Consider the following 17,500-nt stretch of genomic DNA (forward strand, 5'->3'; position numbering starts at 1 on the left):
GGCAAGTGCATATTTTATAAAACCCTACCTAATTTTTGCAAGTATTATTTAGTACCTAAGTTCGATAGTTTTGATATTTATAGAGTAAAATGAATTTGCCGATGCCGGAACCGAGAAAATCTCAGACAAGGATCCTAAAACCATTCGTGACGTAAACATATGACGTCATGAGGCTCACCCCGCCTCCCATTCAACAGGTAGGCAATAAGTCACAAACGCTAACACAGTCTAGGCTTCAACAAATTCGATAATGCCCAGCAGGATATGGAATTGTCCCCGTGGTTGCAGAGCCGCAGTGAAGAGACGTTTTCCACATATGTAAACTCTCTTCACTGTGGGTGGAGCCTCATGACGTCATAGGTTAACGTCACTATTGTGTTCAAAACCCTTACCTGCAATTTTGAGGGCTCTGGCATAGGAAACTCACTTTTACTCCCATAAATACCAGAAATATTGAACTTAGGTACTAAATAATACTTGCAAAATTATAATACTTGCAAAATTAGGTAGGGTTATAATATATACACTTGCCAACTTTCACCTTTATCTGATGCTTTGATAAAAAGGTGTTGCCGAAAACCCATGTTTCACTGACTGAATCCCTTAGTAAGTGTAAATTTCAGATTGTGAGTATAACTAAAAAGTTGGGATGGTGAGGATGGCAAGTAAGAGGTTGATGAATGGAGAGACAACTGGATTATATTAGGTCATGAGTGGGATACTTTGTAATAGTGATTAAGTTAGTTGACAAGGGTATACGAGTCATGTCAAGGTGAGGGAATATTCTTAAGTCCCATGTACCTTTGTTGACCTAAACAGTGAATTAGATGCTTGGTCATCCATCCACTTTTTTTTGTTAGTCACGGCGGAGGAAGGCATAAGGATTGTAACATCATCTCACAAAGCTTGCTGAAAACTAGTAGGGGAGCATTTTCTGATGCCACCTCATTAAAGGTTTGCCCAAAGTGTAAAGTCTCCATGGGTCCTAACTAACTGTGCAGATGGAGAGGTGCAAGAGGTCAGGGAAGAAGAGAGAAACAATAGATATAGGTGAAATGTTGTAGGCTAAGGTGATTAGTAAACTCAGTGTGGAAAAGTTGATGTTTGCAGTTGATAAAGTACTGATTGGGGGTAAGGAAGAAAAACTGCAGGAATTAGTGAAAGATTTTAATTGTTGTAAGGGTAGAAAGTTTTGAGAAAATTTGAGCAAGTGTATGATTACAGCTATAATAGAAACCAAAAGATGTAACTTACAGTGTTAATATGGGTGCTGGAGGAATGGAACTTGTTGATCATGATTATAGATGATGGGGACCACAGATTACGTGAAACAGAATGGTCGCACAGTGTGTGCAAATGACTGAGAAGGCACTCGAAGTGTCTATATGATGCCAAGGTTGGAATTTGTGAAGGAATTATGAAGTCATTCTTTTATAGAAGTAAGGTTATGTTGGGGAATACTAATAAGAAAATTGAAGCTGTCTGGATAAACTTAGTGTAGGATATTTGTTGTAAGTGGAGCTAAAATGGTGAGAAATGTGGAGATACATGGACGTGGTAAAAGGGTTAATGCAGTTGAAAGGATGGAGTGACTAAAAGGTTGACACAGTTGAAAGGATGAGTAAGAGTGTTTTGAGATAGTTTATGTAGAAGAAATGGAGGTTGATAGGTTGGGTGAAAGGTATATAATACAGAAATGTTAGGATGGAGGAGGAAAGGAAGTGCATTGAAACCATGAATAAGTTAGACGTTAAAACTTTTGCAACATGAGCCAATAAAACCGTATACACAGAGGGCTTATTAGCAAGTTTAACCCCTTTGCAAGTACTGAGCCAGTAATTTATCTCTTGAAAGCACTCTCACTTTGAATTGCATGACCTATGCTTTCTAGTTTCTATCAGTTTCCTATTCCAGATCTTATTATTAAATTCTGAACCATCATGTAAGAAGCTCGTTGAGCTTGTCTTTCTAAATTTTCAATAATGCTGGTAATTCTTTGTGTTCAGAACTTCGTAGACTATATCATGAACCACAATATTAACATATGTGAGGTTCTGTCAGAGTATAATTTTTTATTTTTCCCAAGATCTTATGCATGTGATTTCATAGGTTGTGTTTTTCTATTTTTCGTGTATATACTTTCTGTAATTTATTTTTTCTGTACTAGGCAACTTTCCCCATTGAGAATTTTGAGCTTTTACCATTCTTTTCCGAGTAAGATAGCAGCTTGGCTAGTACCATAGTAATTATAATGATAAGTGATTCATCCTTCACACTATCCAGATGTTTCTAGGCCATCCTTTCATTCTATCCAAATACAACCAAATTATACTGACATTTAATCGACGTATTCCATTCTTCCCACATTACTAAACCATCTCAAAGCACACCTATCTGTCCATTCCTTGATCTAAAGCCAACCCTCATACCATTGCAGTTCTTCTTACAGTAGGTAAGTACATGAACTGTTTTTTTCAACAACTTCAATTTTTTTTTGTTTCTTCTGATTATTACGTCCCTATTTCAATGCGGGAAGGAAATTTGGCTAAATGATCACCAATGTACACCTTGGTTGTACACAGGTTTCTTGCTTCACATTCATTCTTGGGCTTACTTCTTCTTTCATACTACTACATCATTCATATTTATTTCTAGATACCTTTAAGAAATAACCTCTTCCATTCTTTCACCATCCATGTTTATTCTTTGAGAATTTTGGGGCACACAGGTTCAGTTCAAAACTCCTCTCTTAAAACAGTCAGTTCTGACTTACTAGTTAGGAGCTCAGAGATAGCATTCTTATATCATTTGCTGTAACTTTGTTTTTTAATGACAAAATGCTGGTATTGTGTCATTTTAAAACCAAGTAGACTAAGTCTAATTTTTATCTTTCAAAGTGCAGAATAGTAAGATTATACAGTATATTACACTGAAGTTAGCTGAGAACAGAAATTTTTTATAATGCTTACTTTTCGTAAGCAAACATAATAAAAAATGCAATGGACATTTATGAATTCTTTTCAGTCATGAAAAGGTAAAACTTATTTTCAAATTATATATATCATATTGCTGTTGTACGTCAGTTATTATGTATAAAAAAATCGGGAAAAATAGTTAACAAATATATGATATATATATATTTTTTTTATTTTGGAACAGTTTAAACATCATATGTGAACTACCCATACTTGCGTGGGAGGTACCATCCGCCAACACCTCAAAGACTTCACTCCAGTACCTCCCGACGTAAAGATATTTATGGTTAAATTTTTCCTGTGTTCTGCTAGTGACATCATTTGACATCACAGTCTCAAGTGATGGCGTTTGCTTGATGTCACTGGATTCTCAATGGTTTAACATTCATTGCTTCATCTTCCTGGTATCCATTCACTCATAACTATAATCCTGCTAACATTTACTCTATGCTTTCTCCACTTACTAACTCTTGCAGACTATTGGATACTGCAGTTTTTCTTCACCTCCCCTATGATTACTCTATTATTTTCAAACTTCATCAGTTTCTCACTCCATTCATGAATTACTTTCTTACCCCCAACTTTTCACCAAATTTACCGTCCTTTCTCCCACTTTTCATGGTACCCCATCCATAAAGATATTGAACATCCAAAGAGACCTAATACCCTTTTGTCAGAATCACTGATAATAAAAACAGGAAGTCTTCTTTCTCCCCAATGCTCACATTTCTAATCTACTTTCTCCTTTTGCATACATGTATGCTGTCTTTTCTCACTTTCACCAGGTGCTGCAATTTCACTTCAATATCCCCAGTCAGAAATTCATCGTCTGCGAATATCAGCCATTTCATACACCATTTATGACCCATTTTCTTATCTCAGAATTTTACACTTACATCTGCTGCCCTTTCTTTAACTTCTTGCATGCTTCCGTCCATACAATAAACAGTTCTGAAGACAGACCACACCCTTGTCTCAGCACTGTTTATAGATCGGTCCAGTCGCTGTCACACCAACAAATTGTAACACATGCTTCACGTCCTCTATGGAAACTTTTTATTGCCCTCAGCACTTTTGTTTTTCATACCGTGCTTGTTCAACACACTCTGCATTGCCTCTCATGATTCATCATAAACGCTTTCTTTTTAGGGTTGTGAATGCTGCATAAAGCTTTTTTCCTCTTATCTCTCTTTTTTCAGTAAAATTTCAACCTTACACATCACTGGTACACTAAGTAATATCATGCACGTATATTTCTTACAGTCCCATCTATCACCTTCCCTTTAAACAAAGAAACACTTATTGTTGTCACCCATTCCTTTGGAACCCTTTATTCATCCAGAGGTGCCTTACCTGGTCAACCATTCTGGCACACTTTCACCACCATTTTGCGGTATTTGACTCACAATCCCATGAACTCCGACCGGGGTCTTTGTTTTTTTACTGCTTTAAGTGTTCTCTTTATGCCATTGACGGTTGCTTCCACAAGCATTCTTAAACCTGCATTAACATCTAATACTCTTGCATGATTTGGTTCCACCTCTGTAATAGTAAGACTCCAAACAGCATTTTGCATAGATCTGAATGATTGCTTTGTGAAGAAAATTTTTGGAAACTTGCAAATAGGCTACTCAAGAATTTTATCGTCTTTGTTTCATCAGCATTTTAGTCCAAGTGTAATATGCAAAAACATTAAAAAATACAAGGCATAACTTGCTACACCTATGGATAATATTTTACCTTTTTCCATCCCACAAGTATGAAAATTATTTGAAAACTTACTTTGAATATAATGAAAAAGCATTGCTGGACAATCATTGCTAAGCCCATGTCAGTTTGGTTTCTCCTATAACAAAAGTACAACACTGTAAGAATAGTATCCCTCTTTGTATTTTGGCTTATTGCTAAAAATCTGTTTTAATTATGGATTACTTTAAAAAGGTTTCGTTACTGCCTTAACATTGCTTGGTTTAGGGATTATCTGATGTTGCTGTATTTACAAGCTGTTGTAAAAAAAGGTTCTATTGAGAAGCTTGTGACTGTCATTAAAAGAGTGGACTACTGTAGAGTTTATGTATTACAGCTTACCAAAGGTAGAATGGCAGAGCTTAGGCTTTTAGACTACACACCAGAGTTGAGTCAAGTCGTCATTGTCATTTGGCTAGACACAGGCAAGCTCATTTTTATTCAGAGTGTTGAAGAAAGATTTATCAGTAGTCCATGGGCTATCAGAGAGGAAGAACACACATTTTCTCACATTACTACCTGCTCTGTTCTGATGCAGAAGAAATAGGAGCAGAATACGGGTGCATGAATTCAATACCAACAGGCCAGAGTTTGTTGTTTTTAGTTATTTGTTTCCTCATCTCCTACATAAGCCAGTCAAATTCGTCAGTTTTTTTTCAGACTGGCAACGGAAAACTTCAAGACACCTGTTATATATTAATGTCTTTCATGAAAGTACTTTCTACAGACGACATGTTGTTGATGTATGCAGTCTTGGGAATCTTAGAGAGCAGGGTGATTCCAAAGTATGTTTACCATATCCTCAAGTTGTATAATGTGCATGGGAGCGGACTCATGATGACTGTGGGAGAAAGTGGATCTGGTCGTATTCCTGAATCAAATTGATGTGATTCCCTTGTTTCAGGCCAAGTAGTCATGGCTGTTGGACTCAACTCATCTCACCTTGAATTGACTAGACTCATTTGGTATGAATATGCAGCTTCAGAAAAGGATTACCCTTGTGTTGGTTGAGTTGCACTCTCAGCCTGTATTTAAAATGTTTTTTGACTTCATGTGCATTATATTACCAAAGAATGGCGTCAGCAAATATCTAGCCACAGATTACTGGAGTTACGGTGCACTTCAAATATTGGTTTTATAGCCAGCAGTTTTGCAGCCCCAAGATATCACAGTAACCTTCCATTATCAGGAGGACTGAAGATTTTAAGATTTTCATATAGAAACTGAAAACTTACTCTTCCTGTATTACAAGCAGCTATTTGACAGTTAATAATGGATACACCTTATGATTCCTTTGATATGTATGCATATATATCTTTGTTAAATGAATATGCTAATCCTTCAGGGCCTCTTTAGCAGTCTGTTACTGGATAAAGAAGTCCGTAGGTACCAACTGTCAAATATTGTGAATCTCGTGTGGTTTATTTAAAGTTTAACTCTCCACTACTGCATGTATTTGAATTTTTTAATGTGCACTGCTTTATTGTGAATATATAAAATATTGTTTGTACAAACAATGAATAAAAGCTGCTGTTATTGTTATTTGAAATGAATATAGGACAAACGTCAGCGCTGTCGGGGAATAAGTATTATGGAACTATTTGATTATGTCTTTGCACTGTAATGAAATTGAATGTTCGATGCTAATAACTTTTGACGTTTTTAATTTACTCTGTCACTGTTGTTAGAGACCGGGTGCACGTCGCAGCTTAAATCTGTTAATCTAATTTCGATATCGGCGTTGAAAACGTAATGTGTTTCTAGGAAATTTTCACATTAAAGCCTATTTCTGTGGATATGCATATGAATTAAGAGAAAAGAGATGCTTTAGTAGAACTGTATGTTGCTCTCAGTTTGCGAGTTCAGATGTACTTTCATCTAAACAAAGTACATCTTAGCTTGAATTTGACCAAAGAAAGTTTTGTAGACTCTCTCTCTCTCTCTCTCTCTCTCTCTCTCTCTCTCTCTCTCTGTAGTAGTAGTAGTAGTAGTAGTAGTAGTAGTAGTAGTAGTGGCATATTGGTATAACAATTCCCTTTGTGAGTTCAGGCAGGTTAAAAGAATTTATGGACGGTGTTGAAATATTTCTTAACTGCTAAGGGAGCTGATTAAGTGCTCAGAAGCAGAAGGGTCCATGAATAAAACGATCACGTGATTGCAACTCAGTGTAGTAATTTGGAAAAGTATCCCCATTAAACTGGATAGAGTGCATTTTGATGATTCAATAATTTGATATCTTGGAAGATGACGGCACTGGAGAATTATGTTTGAATGTTTCAGATAGGCCTCTTATGGTAGCTGGGCGTCTGAAGTTCCAAGTTGCATCAAATTTTACCATTTCGTCAGTGTCTATAATTTATCAGCTTAATGCAAATTTTGTTATTTTAATTTTATGAAGATGTCGATCAGCTTTCTCAAATAATGATGTTTAATAGCCTTACATTAATTCTACCGTACTGCCGCGTTCCTTGGTAATTTTCCAATCTCTAACCACGGTATTTGGAATTCACTTATTTTCATAGAGCTGGTCAGTGGGACTGACAACCTTAACTAAAGCAAGTCCGGAAAAAAAGAGAGTAGACTTAACAACGTTTTAGAAAGACGTTGGGCATAACCCAGTGGAATCGATAGACAGCTTTTTTTGAGAGAAAGGTTATACAGCAGTCGAGTGAAAAGAATATTGGGAAAGATTCCATTGCATGGATGCAAAGGGGAAAAGGTACGAAAACGAGTAGTTTGCGGATTTATGATCGCAAAATTAGTGCTTCCTAAGTACTTGAATCTTACTTACAATTAATATTTTTTGAATTCAAAACATTAGTGCCTTTCGAGTTTTATCTCTTGAATTTTTCGAAATGGTTTGGCACTTTGCTATTACGTGCTCCACATCAGAAGTTTGCAACTGAAATTTTCCTCATATATTTCTGCCGTTTCCTATATGATTACTTATTCTAAGCAGACTTGTGCGAGAAAAAAGTATTCGGGTGTGTATGTAGCTGTGGTTATACAAGCTCAACGTGGAAATGTCAAGAAATCATGGCATCTTGTTACTGATTCTGTTTGAAATTAAATTTCGAAATCTCTCTCTCTCTCTCTCTCTCTCTCTCTCTCTCTCTCTCTCTCTCTCTCTCTCTCTCTCTCTCTGTCCCTTTATCTTCCAATAAAGGCTTTCTCATGTAATCCTTTGGCTCTGGGACGGTGGTGGTAGTGTACGTGGGAAGTGGTCTTGCGTCATGGCCGACTATCTTTGAATTCCATCCTGGAGAAGGAAACGTCGGTTGGTGGTTATTACGGGGTATTAGGGACCGAGCTAATTGGTTTCCTCTGCCTCACTTTCGACCCATGATCGTTCAACCTTCGATAATTGCCCAGAAGCGAAATTGTTGAGAATTTTCTTGGTATTCATCTTTTCCCCTTCCTCTCCCCTCGTTCCGATCTCCTCCCCGAGACCGAAAATCGTCTTTTATTTTCAACCCTTCCCTTTTTATTGGTATATGATGATTTTGAATTTGCAACGCTTAAAGTTATTTTTAGACTGACCATTTTTCTATTTTGAAGAGAATTCTTTTAAGGCCAAAATAGATTTAATCATGTTTATTTTTTCTCCCTATTTTTGGCTAAACCCCTGTTTATGTTTACGCTTAAGACTGCCAAGGATTATATTGGTAACCTAGCGATGCTATACTTTAGCCATTGTTTTCCACTGCAGAATCAAAACATGAATAAATGTGTAGATTCTAATGGGTTTTCCTTTTTTGTGGCTAGGTAGCATTTTAGTTAGGATTTAAGCTAGAACAAAATAAAATCAGTAAAGTATTAAAATATACCTTCATTATATTGGACCGTGTACTGTAAATTCATTTTAGGCCAGGTGTGTAATTAAATCAGAAATTTTCTTGTATGCCAGTCAAATATTTCTTGAAGCAGCTTCATAGAATAGTGATGTTCCAATTTATACAGTGCTCTCTTGATTAGATTATTTAATTGTGTAGTAATTTCTAATGATGAAAAACGCGGCACTGGTCACCATCACTGCTAAAATCAAAATCATGAAACATTAGTTTTGAAAGGCACTCAGATGTAAGATCGAACAAGGAGGTCAGAAGATGAGAGGAGGAGAATCCACGTGTAGAAGGTGGATGAGGGAAATGTGGCCAGGGGAAATAAGAGATAATTAATGATTTGTGTGTTCAAGAAATTGAAGGAAAAGATTTGGAAGCTAAGAGGAGGCGCTTATGTTTCCTCTTTTCAAAGAAAGAGTTCTTTGAACTGTTTCAGAAATATGCGGAGATGATTTGGCAGTTAGAAAAGCAAGTCTTCTCGAGACTTGAGCAAACACTTTGTCCAGTTATTGGTTGATGGGAATGTGCTTTGACGGTGCTTCTTGTTGCATAATCAGATTTTTCTCTCTTGCCATGATAAAACAAAAAGAAAAGTATAGTAATTTTATTTTATGTTTTGGGAATACAAATTTTTTGCTATTGCTCCATGTTAATATAATTTGTAGTATTATCAGTACTGGTTTTAGAACATTTATTTTCTTTGAAATGAGTTATTGAAGCATAGTAGTTCAAAGTAACTTTTGGTAAATTAGTATGACTGCTATATTAGATTACGGCATTCATTCGCAATGGAATGCAGTTGAGTGTTTGATGATAACTTTTAGCGTTTTTAATGTACTATGTCACTGCTATTAGAGACTGGGTGCAGGTCACAGCTTAAATCTGCTAATTTAATTCCAACGTTAGCTTTGAAAATGAAATGCGCGTTCCGGGAACTGTTAACGTTTGTTCCATAGCTGTCGAATATCACATTACAGAAAATGTGAAAACTAATGATATAGGTTAAACAGATGATACGCCTGATGCTTAGTACATTTTGTTGTTGCTCTTAATACATATACTTGGCAGAGTTTGTGCAATACATACATACGTATATTTATGTGCGTTTGTGTGTGTGGGTGCACGCACATATATATTATATGTATATGTATGTATATATATATATATATATATATATATATATATATATATATATATATATATATATATATATATATATATATATAAATTATATAAAATTTTATTTTGTGTATAGATAATATATATATATATATATATATATATATATATATATATATATATATATATATATATATATATATATATATATATATATATATACATACATACATACATACAACATACATACATACATACACATACATACATATATTCTTACGCTTGAAGGTGGGGGTGCAAAAACTTCCCACAAGATGTTGCTGATCTGACTTTACCTGCAAGGGTAAAATAAAATAAGAAGGAACAAGGGCAGGAGGCCCTACTTTAGAGGGATTCTGGAGAAAAACTCGGGATAACTAAATTACCTGTATTTACAATACAAAATCATACGACAAGGAGGGATAAGGCAGACCACTGGGGTTCTGCTGGAGCACATTAAACGAATAATAGACGTTAACTGGGTGCTGGGATTACAGTTCAATGGCACTGTTTATAAGGTTGCAATTGGAACTTCTTTGGTGCAACCAACAAGCATACAGTCATGGCGGAGGGTTCCACAGCAGCAAGCACTCCTTTCTGCAACAGAGAAAAGCATACGATCACTTGATAAATTAATGGCAATAGGAAGGATAAGAGGCTAGTGCTGAGGGCAACGGAAATCCTCCTTTTATAAAACACTTCTGAATAAACTTGTGACACAAGTTTAACATGACAGGTCAGGTCTGTGTAACAGTTACACTTTGAAGCGGAAACTTTAAGGAGAAGAAGAAGCTAAGTGACTGGACAACCTCAGTTCCTTACTGTACCTTAATTCTGAAGAGATGGTTCCTGTAGTCGTACCAATTGAAGGACGGGGGTTGGGGGGGGGGGGGAGTTGACACAGGGTTTAAGATACTAGAACTGAGTCATTCAGCCACAGAGGGATGTTGGCTCTGAAGGAGTGGGCAGTCAGAGGTGTGACTTGCTTCTCGGTATTCGGGTCTCTGTCGATGTCCTGCTGTCTCTATGTCCTGCGATTGGGAGCTATTTATCATCTCCTAGGATTGCTGGCTTTTGAGCCCGGCAGGCATCCAGATGCATTCTGGGTATGTCCAACTTTCTCTTTGGGTGAATGCTGGACAGTTAATGCGTCCGACTTTCTTTTTGGGCAAAGGCTGGCGGGTAATATGTGCCTCAAGTCATGCAGGAGGCGTGGCCATCTTAATCAGTGCCTTGGGTCATTCAGGTGGCCAAGCATATTCTCGGAGTTCTGGTCAGTATCTGGAATAAGAGGCTTATAGCAGTCATGGAGCTCAAGAGAGGATTAAAAGCAACAAGGGAAATCAGAATGAGATCGAAGAGGCAACTTTCCACGACCGACCATCAGAGTGTCACGGCAAACGAACTTACTTAAGAGAAGATTATTAAGTTTGTTTATTATGAACTTTTACTTCATTCTTTAAAGGCGAGTTACCTTGGGAGTGTTAACCCTCTTAGCAATCAATATATATATATATATATATATATATATATATATATATATATATATATATATATATATATATATATATATATATATATATATATATATATAATATATATATATATATATATATATATATATATATATATATATATATATATATATATATATATATATATATTATATATTATATTATATTATATATATATATATATTATATATTATATTATATTATATTATATTATATTATATATATATATATATATATATATATATATATATATATATATATACATATATATATATATATATATATAAAATGCATACATTACAAACATACATATTTTTGCTCTTTTTGCTCTTGCCTTTGTGTGTGTGCCTCTCGAGTTTTCCGGTTTTTATCTATGTTATTTATAAGATAAAAAAATATATTTTTTCTTGGGATATAAGTGATTTTTATATATTTATAGTCTGTGTAATTTTCCAGCCTTGAAAATGCATGAAGTGATGTGAAACGTCGGCAAAATAAACGTGTAACGTGTGAGAGACATTCCTTTACCCCTTCAACCTGGGATATAGATGTAGATGTATTGATATATACCAGTATGTATATATATATATATATATATATATATATATATATATATATATATATATACATATATATATATATATATATAATGTGTGTTTGTAAGTCTCTTTATGATACGTTGTTCATATCAGCATATTTTTCATAAGAATAAATATATATATATATATATATATATATATATATATATATATATATATATATATATATATATATATATATATATATATATATATATATATATATATATATATAATGTTACAGTCACACACGTAATCAGTCATTACGCGTAATGACTGAAATTTCAGTCATCACGCGTAATGCAATTTATGGACATTTGATCCCCAGGAGCTAGTACTAAACACGGCAGAAATACATTTGACCCCCAGGGACTAGTACTAAACCCGGCAAAACAGTGTAGGTGACTCTGTTTCGCCGTGTTTAGTACTAACTCCTGGGGGGATCAAATGTCCCCTAAGTGCATTACGCGTGATGACTGAAATTTCAGTCATTACACGTAATGACTGATTACGCATGTTAACTGTAACATATATAATGTGTGTGTGTGTTTGTAAGTCTTTTTATGATACGTTGTTCATATCAGCATATTTTTCATAAGAATAAATATTTTTGTTATAGATCAGTGTCTAACTCTGCTAATTAACTTAATATTTTTTTTCCAGGGCCTTCCTCTTAACTTCTGGGGGAAGTGGAGACGGCACGGTGAGTACTATTGTTTTTTGTTGTACGGCCAACGTTTTCATCAGCATCTTTTTGACGCTTCTTTATTTTGTCTAGTGATAGATATTACCAGACGAAAGCTTACACTCTTGCGTGCTTTTTTCTTTGTATACTAGAACTGCATATTATTTATTTCGACTTTTCATTGTAACTCTGTACCTGCTAAAGGCTATGCGTAATAAAAGTCAGCCAAGAGATTCTTCACGCAAGTTAGCAACGAAATTAATTAGGGCCAAAATTGGTTTTTAACACTTTAGACAAAATATCGGTAAGACCTAGGTAAATTGCAAATCGAAATATAAACTAATTATTCGGCTTTCGTGCCATACCTCGTAAAGGGATGTTATAATAATATTTAATATCTTTTTTTTTCCCATGCATTCGCTTTTAACGATTCTAATAACACGAAGCCGTTTCTAGGTAAAATAGGTAGCCTGTTATTTGTCAGTCTGTTTCTTTTTCTTGGTTGTTAGAGCTGAGGTGTAGGTGATAACAATTAGGACTGAATTATGTATCTCAAGATGCCTCAGAAATCAGAATATTTTACTCACTTCCTCTCTGAATAGAAGGTAAAGAACCTAGAACAACAAACGGGCTATCTTACTCTAATTCCTTTACACTGTTAGAATATAACTACGATGTCAACCTCTGATGGTCTGTGACCAAGGAGGTTGGTCTGTGACCAAAGGAAAGTTGAAGGGCAGTTTATTGACTCTTCATTATTCTCGGAGGCGCTACAGTAAAATGTAATTTCTCTTTATAAGGCTGACGTGGAAGAAGGTGTTATAGTTATATATTTAAACAATATTTTCTTGAGCACTGAATCTTTCGGAAAACTGCCGGGAGCTGCAATGTTGGAAGAAAGATTTATTACTGGTATGCGTCACCAGGGTATTGAACAAAGATCTTCGTGAAAGATTTCGTGAAGGAAATTCAGTGACTTTTACAATGTGGGTACTAATGATTTCGTAACTTATTTTGTTTTATGACTTTACCTTTTTTTTTAATGACATAGTATTAAGAAGTTGGAGTCACTGAAATATAGATTGATATTTTACACGATTAAATTTTTTTTTTTTTTTACTTGTAAGCAATGCATGTCTCGTTGTTGTGAGGTAGAAGTTAAGAGCAGTAACTGCACTTCAGTTATAACTAGTTAAGGGCATTAAGAAATAAAGAAAAATACTTTGAGTGCTGTTGTACCTGGAAATTAAAATGATTCAAGTTGTCAGATTTCTATAAGGAAGACGTTCGGTTATCATATTACAGTACGATGCTTTTTATTAAAACTGTTGTCTGTGAAACTGTTAGTTTAGGCAGTTCTAGGCTCTTGGTAGTGCTTAACATTCCCTACCTTTGATTAGTTAGTAAAGCAAACAGAGGGAGGCACATAACAAATGCCATTATATAAATTTACTCAGGTCTCAGATTCCTTCAGATTCCGTAAGGAATGAAGAAACATCGAATTTCCAGTCGTTAGTTGTTAATGTAATTAAAAATAATGATATTGACTTACATAAAATAAGAACTCTGATATTGTTATCAGAAATGGTAAATGACTTAGCATGAAGCTGACTGTGAAAATAACCGAGATTTGACAAGCATGGATCCAATCCAGAACTAATTCCAGACGAGCATAAACCTTGCAATATACGGCAACAGTCATCAGGAACGATCATGATTAAAGTGACCCATTAATGAGTAGCCAGTATCATATTTTAACCAGTATTCTTCATCCAGAGGAATTTCAGAGTTCAGTCACAGTGGTATTCAGACCCTCATTCACAACCAAAATAGGGCAGAACTCGCCCTTAGGTCTTTGTGGAACTCGTCATTAGAAAGAAGAGATCCTGTGATACTCCTGGGAAGAAAGATTTAACGACGTGTTGTTTATATCTACCGTCACTATAGTAATCGAGAAAGATAAAGTTTGCTTATTTAATCGTTCTTGATCTATAAATCCCACACCGCTCTGCAATAGATACAAACAGAAGGGCGATCACTAATCATATGCCTGTGGGGAATGGCACATGGAAGAATAAAATCCATGGTTACGACAATAAAGTAAGTATCCATGAAAGTCTCCCGAGCATAGCAGATCCCTCTAGGTTTCCAGATCGTTGTGGATGATAACACGCCGCCCCATGTCTCTGCCAATTACCACCTAAAGGTTATGAAGAGAAATCTGAAAGCCCAATTAATCTCAGTTGATACAGTGACTGCATATGATTTTCAGGTGCGCTTATATTCACATAATGTTTTCATTTTAAAGGTTGTTCTTATTGAAATTATCAATATTGCACCTTCCCGAGACAATGTAGTATGGAGATGGAAAGGGGTGGCCTTTTTCACCTAACATAATTTGCCATCTCCCTCATGAGGATTTTTCCTTCTGGATTTCAATTGGTCTTTTGGGTCCTTTGCCGTGCAGTAAACTGCGTTGCTATCAAGTTCATCTTCACAGGGGAAGTCATTATTCAGTTAAATTAGCTGGTTTATGGTAATCTTTTTATGAATGTTTTTTGCCATTTTACATCCTGCCGACTGTTTTCCAACCTTCCACTACTGTGCATTAAACATTGGGCTTGCAACTCAAAAGTAAAATTAATAGATTATCATTTTAACATCAATATCCTTAAAGCAATCCTATTTTTTTGAAGGCCATTCTTCCAGGAACGACCCCTTTTTTTTCTATTTGAAACCACCTGCTCCTGCGGAGATTAACTCTTTCCAGAGCTCTGTAGGCCTTCCTTTTATGTACTCTTTCAAGCCTCTCACGCGCTAGTGTATTGCTGCTTACATACACACACACTGCTAATTTCTTGGATCTTTAGTGTGGAACCAGTACTTTGCATCACATAACGGGGGTTCTGATCTTGCTTTAATTATTGATAAAGAAAACAGTGGAAGCTGTAAATTTCGTCCTACTTTGTAAGATTTATTAAATCACGAGCAGACTGGAATAGAATTTTTAGTGACCATTCACCTCTGAATTGGTCACAATTGAATAAGGAAGTTAGGTATTTTTTCAACGTAATAAAAGGTTAATTCCTCCACGGTTTTTGAAAAACAAAGCCAAGTTACTTGACAGTTGTTGGCGTGCTGACTTGAAGAAACAGAGGGCCAGTAATCTTTGGAAAAGGAACAGATGTAATTCCACATGGAACAATTATACTTAGAGCTGTGGCTTAGTGAGCTGAAAATTTATACAGTTTTACCATAAAAAGAAACATTTTGTGGTATAACACACAGGAATATAAATGGTGGCTACCATGGAGCCAGTTGGAAATGATGTTGGAGGTGAACCGGGCCTTTGCAGAATGTTACCAAATCATTGGAAGAGTATCCATCTACCCATGCCTGGCACATGGTTGCTTCGCATGTCCAACTACGAATGGTTTGCAATTATGGCTACCAGAAGCATTTGCATGCAACAGACAGACGCATTGCTTTGAAAGCTTTACGCTGGCTAAATTCTTTTCCTTCCCATCAACAAAGGTGTTAGTGGTCAAGGAGTGATAAAATAAACCAGTTTCCTCATCTCTGTAGATTTGACTCAAAACAGGATGTTTCTTTTCATCATGTCTTTCAGTGTCTGCCAAAATTCCTCCCGAAAAGCATTCAAGGGTTTGCTGAAAGTCTTCTTTCTGGAGAACCCATGCCAACACAGCCAACCCTCAGATGCATTAAAGTTTGCAACCCCGTGCAGACTTGCAAACTTCGTGGCAGCAGCCTTCAGTTCAGCGCCACGGACGCACACTCTAGCTGACCTCTGCTGACGAAACCAGTTCAGGGTCAACTTTCAGTTTCTTTTGGCAGGGCTTGGCCATCACCTTATGGGCCTTACTCCTGGATGTGTCGTCTTCCCAAAATCTTTTGCGTATTTCTTCAGCTTGCCCATGGCTGCCTTGATGTCCTGCAAGATAGATAGCACTATAGCAAGCTCAGTTATGATGCGTGATATCAACCAGCCAGACTTGATTCTCTCAACAACTTCCGCCTTTTTACGAAGTTTCAGCACCTTCCTGGCCTTCTTAGGAGATGGCTGGGACACACACACATACACACACACAGAGCATTCTCACACAGCACTAACACATCTACAAAGCTGCAGGTGCCACAACAGAGGAATGAAGATTGGGGGAAAAGCATTGGGACTCACGATTTCACAGCAACCATTTATGTGATTACCGAAAAATTGTGAAACCAAATGAATGAGTGAATCGCGCTTTGCTACTAAGTGTATTGGTACTCTTCGAATGTAGCCAATGAAAGAAGGAAACTCCTATGATGATATCTTAATGTTTATCTCCATCAGGTATTCAAAGGCCAAAAAAAAAAAATTGTGTAGTGTGTTGCTTTTGTGCTAATAGCATTAACGCTTACAAGCACATGAGTGCTCATCCACCCATACGCCTTGTATTATACTTTATGTAGTGGTGACGTATATTTTGCCATCACCTGGGAAGCTGCATTTGTCAGTGAAGAGGACGGAAGATACCTTCCAGAACAGGGTTTCAAATGAGATTAAACAAGATTTTTTCTGAAGACTATGAAGAATTGAATGTACATCCATGAATATGCAAAGAAAGCAAGTGTTAAAAGTATTGAAGAATAGAATAACCCTGGTACTCTGAGGCAATGCTGTGATTAAGCCGTGTGTTGTTGACAGAATAAAGGATCCCAAGCACTTGTTAAGTAAAGTTCCATCTACCTTTGTTTTGGCAACACAGTAAGAAAGTATGGGATATATGCATCAGTTTGTTTCTAAGTGGCTCTACCAATGTCTCCTCTTGAAGTAAAGAAATTTCTAGGTGTAGAAAGGACTTGGGTTGTGTGTGTTTCTGATGATAGTTTATCTGGCTATCATGAAGGTACTGATAAGGAAGATGAACATTTTTGAATTAGATTTCCGCCTCCAAACAAGACCCAGTTATTTCAGTTCTTGACGATGGACCAGGGAAGA

The 17,500-nt window shown here is 36.1% G+C and overlaps 1 protein-coding gene across 2 annotated transcripts in view; it reads left to right on the plus strand.

The window, feature by feature from the left end:
• Positions 1–17,500, plus strand: part of LOC136851638 (uncharacterized) — a 1,500,098-nt gene that overhangs the window by 117,762 nt on the left and 1,364,836 nt on the right. For both annotated transcript variants that reach the window (XM_067126036.1, XM_067126037.1), the window contains exon 2: positions 12,477–12,516. In XM_067126036.1, the coding sequence (XP_066982137.1) occupies positions 12,477–12,516 (40 nt within the window). The remainder of the gene's footprint in view (positions 1–12,476; positions 12,517–17,500) is intronic.

This window comes from Macrobrachium rosenbergii, chromosome 23, assembly GCF_040412425.1.
Source record: "Macrobrachium rosenbergii isolate ZJJX-2024 chromosome 23, ASM4041242v1, whole genome shotgun sequence".
NCBI classification, from domain to species: Eukaryota; Metazoa; Arthropoda; class Malacostraca; order Decapoda; family Palaemonidae; genus Macrobrachium; species Macrobrachium rosenbergii.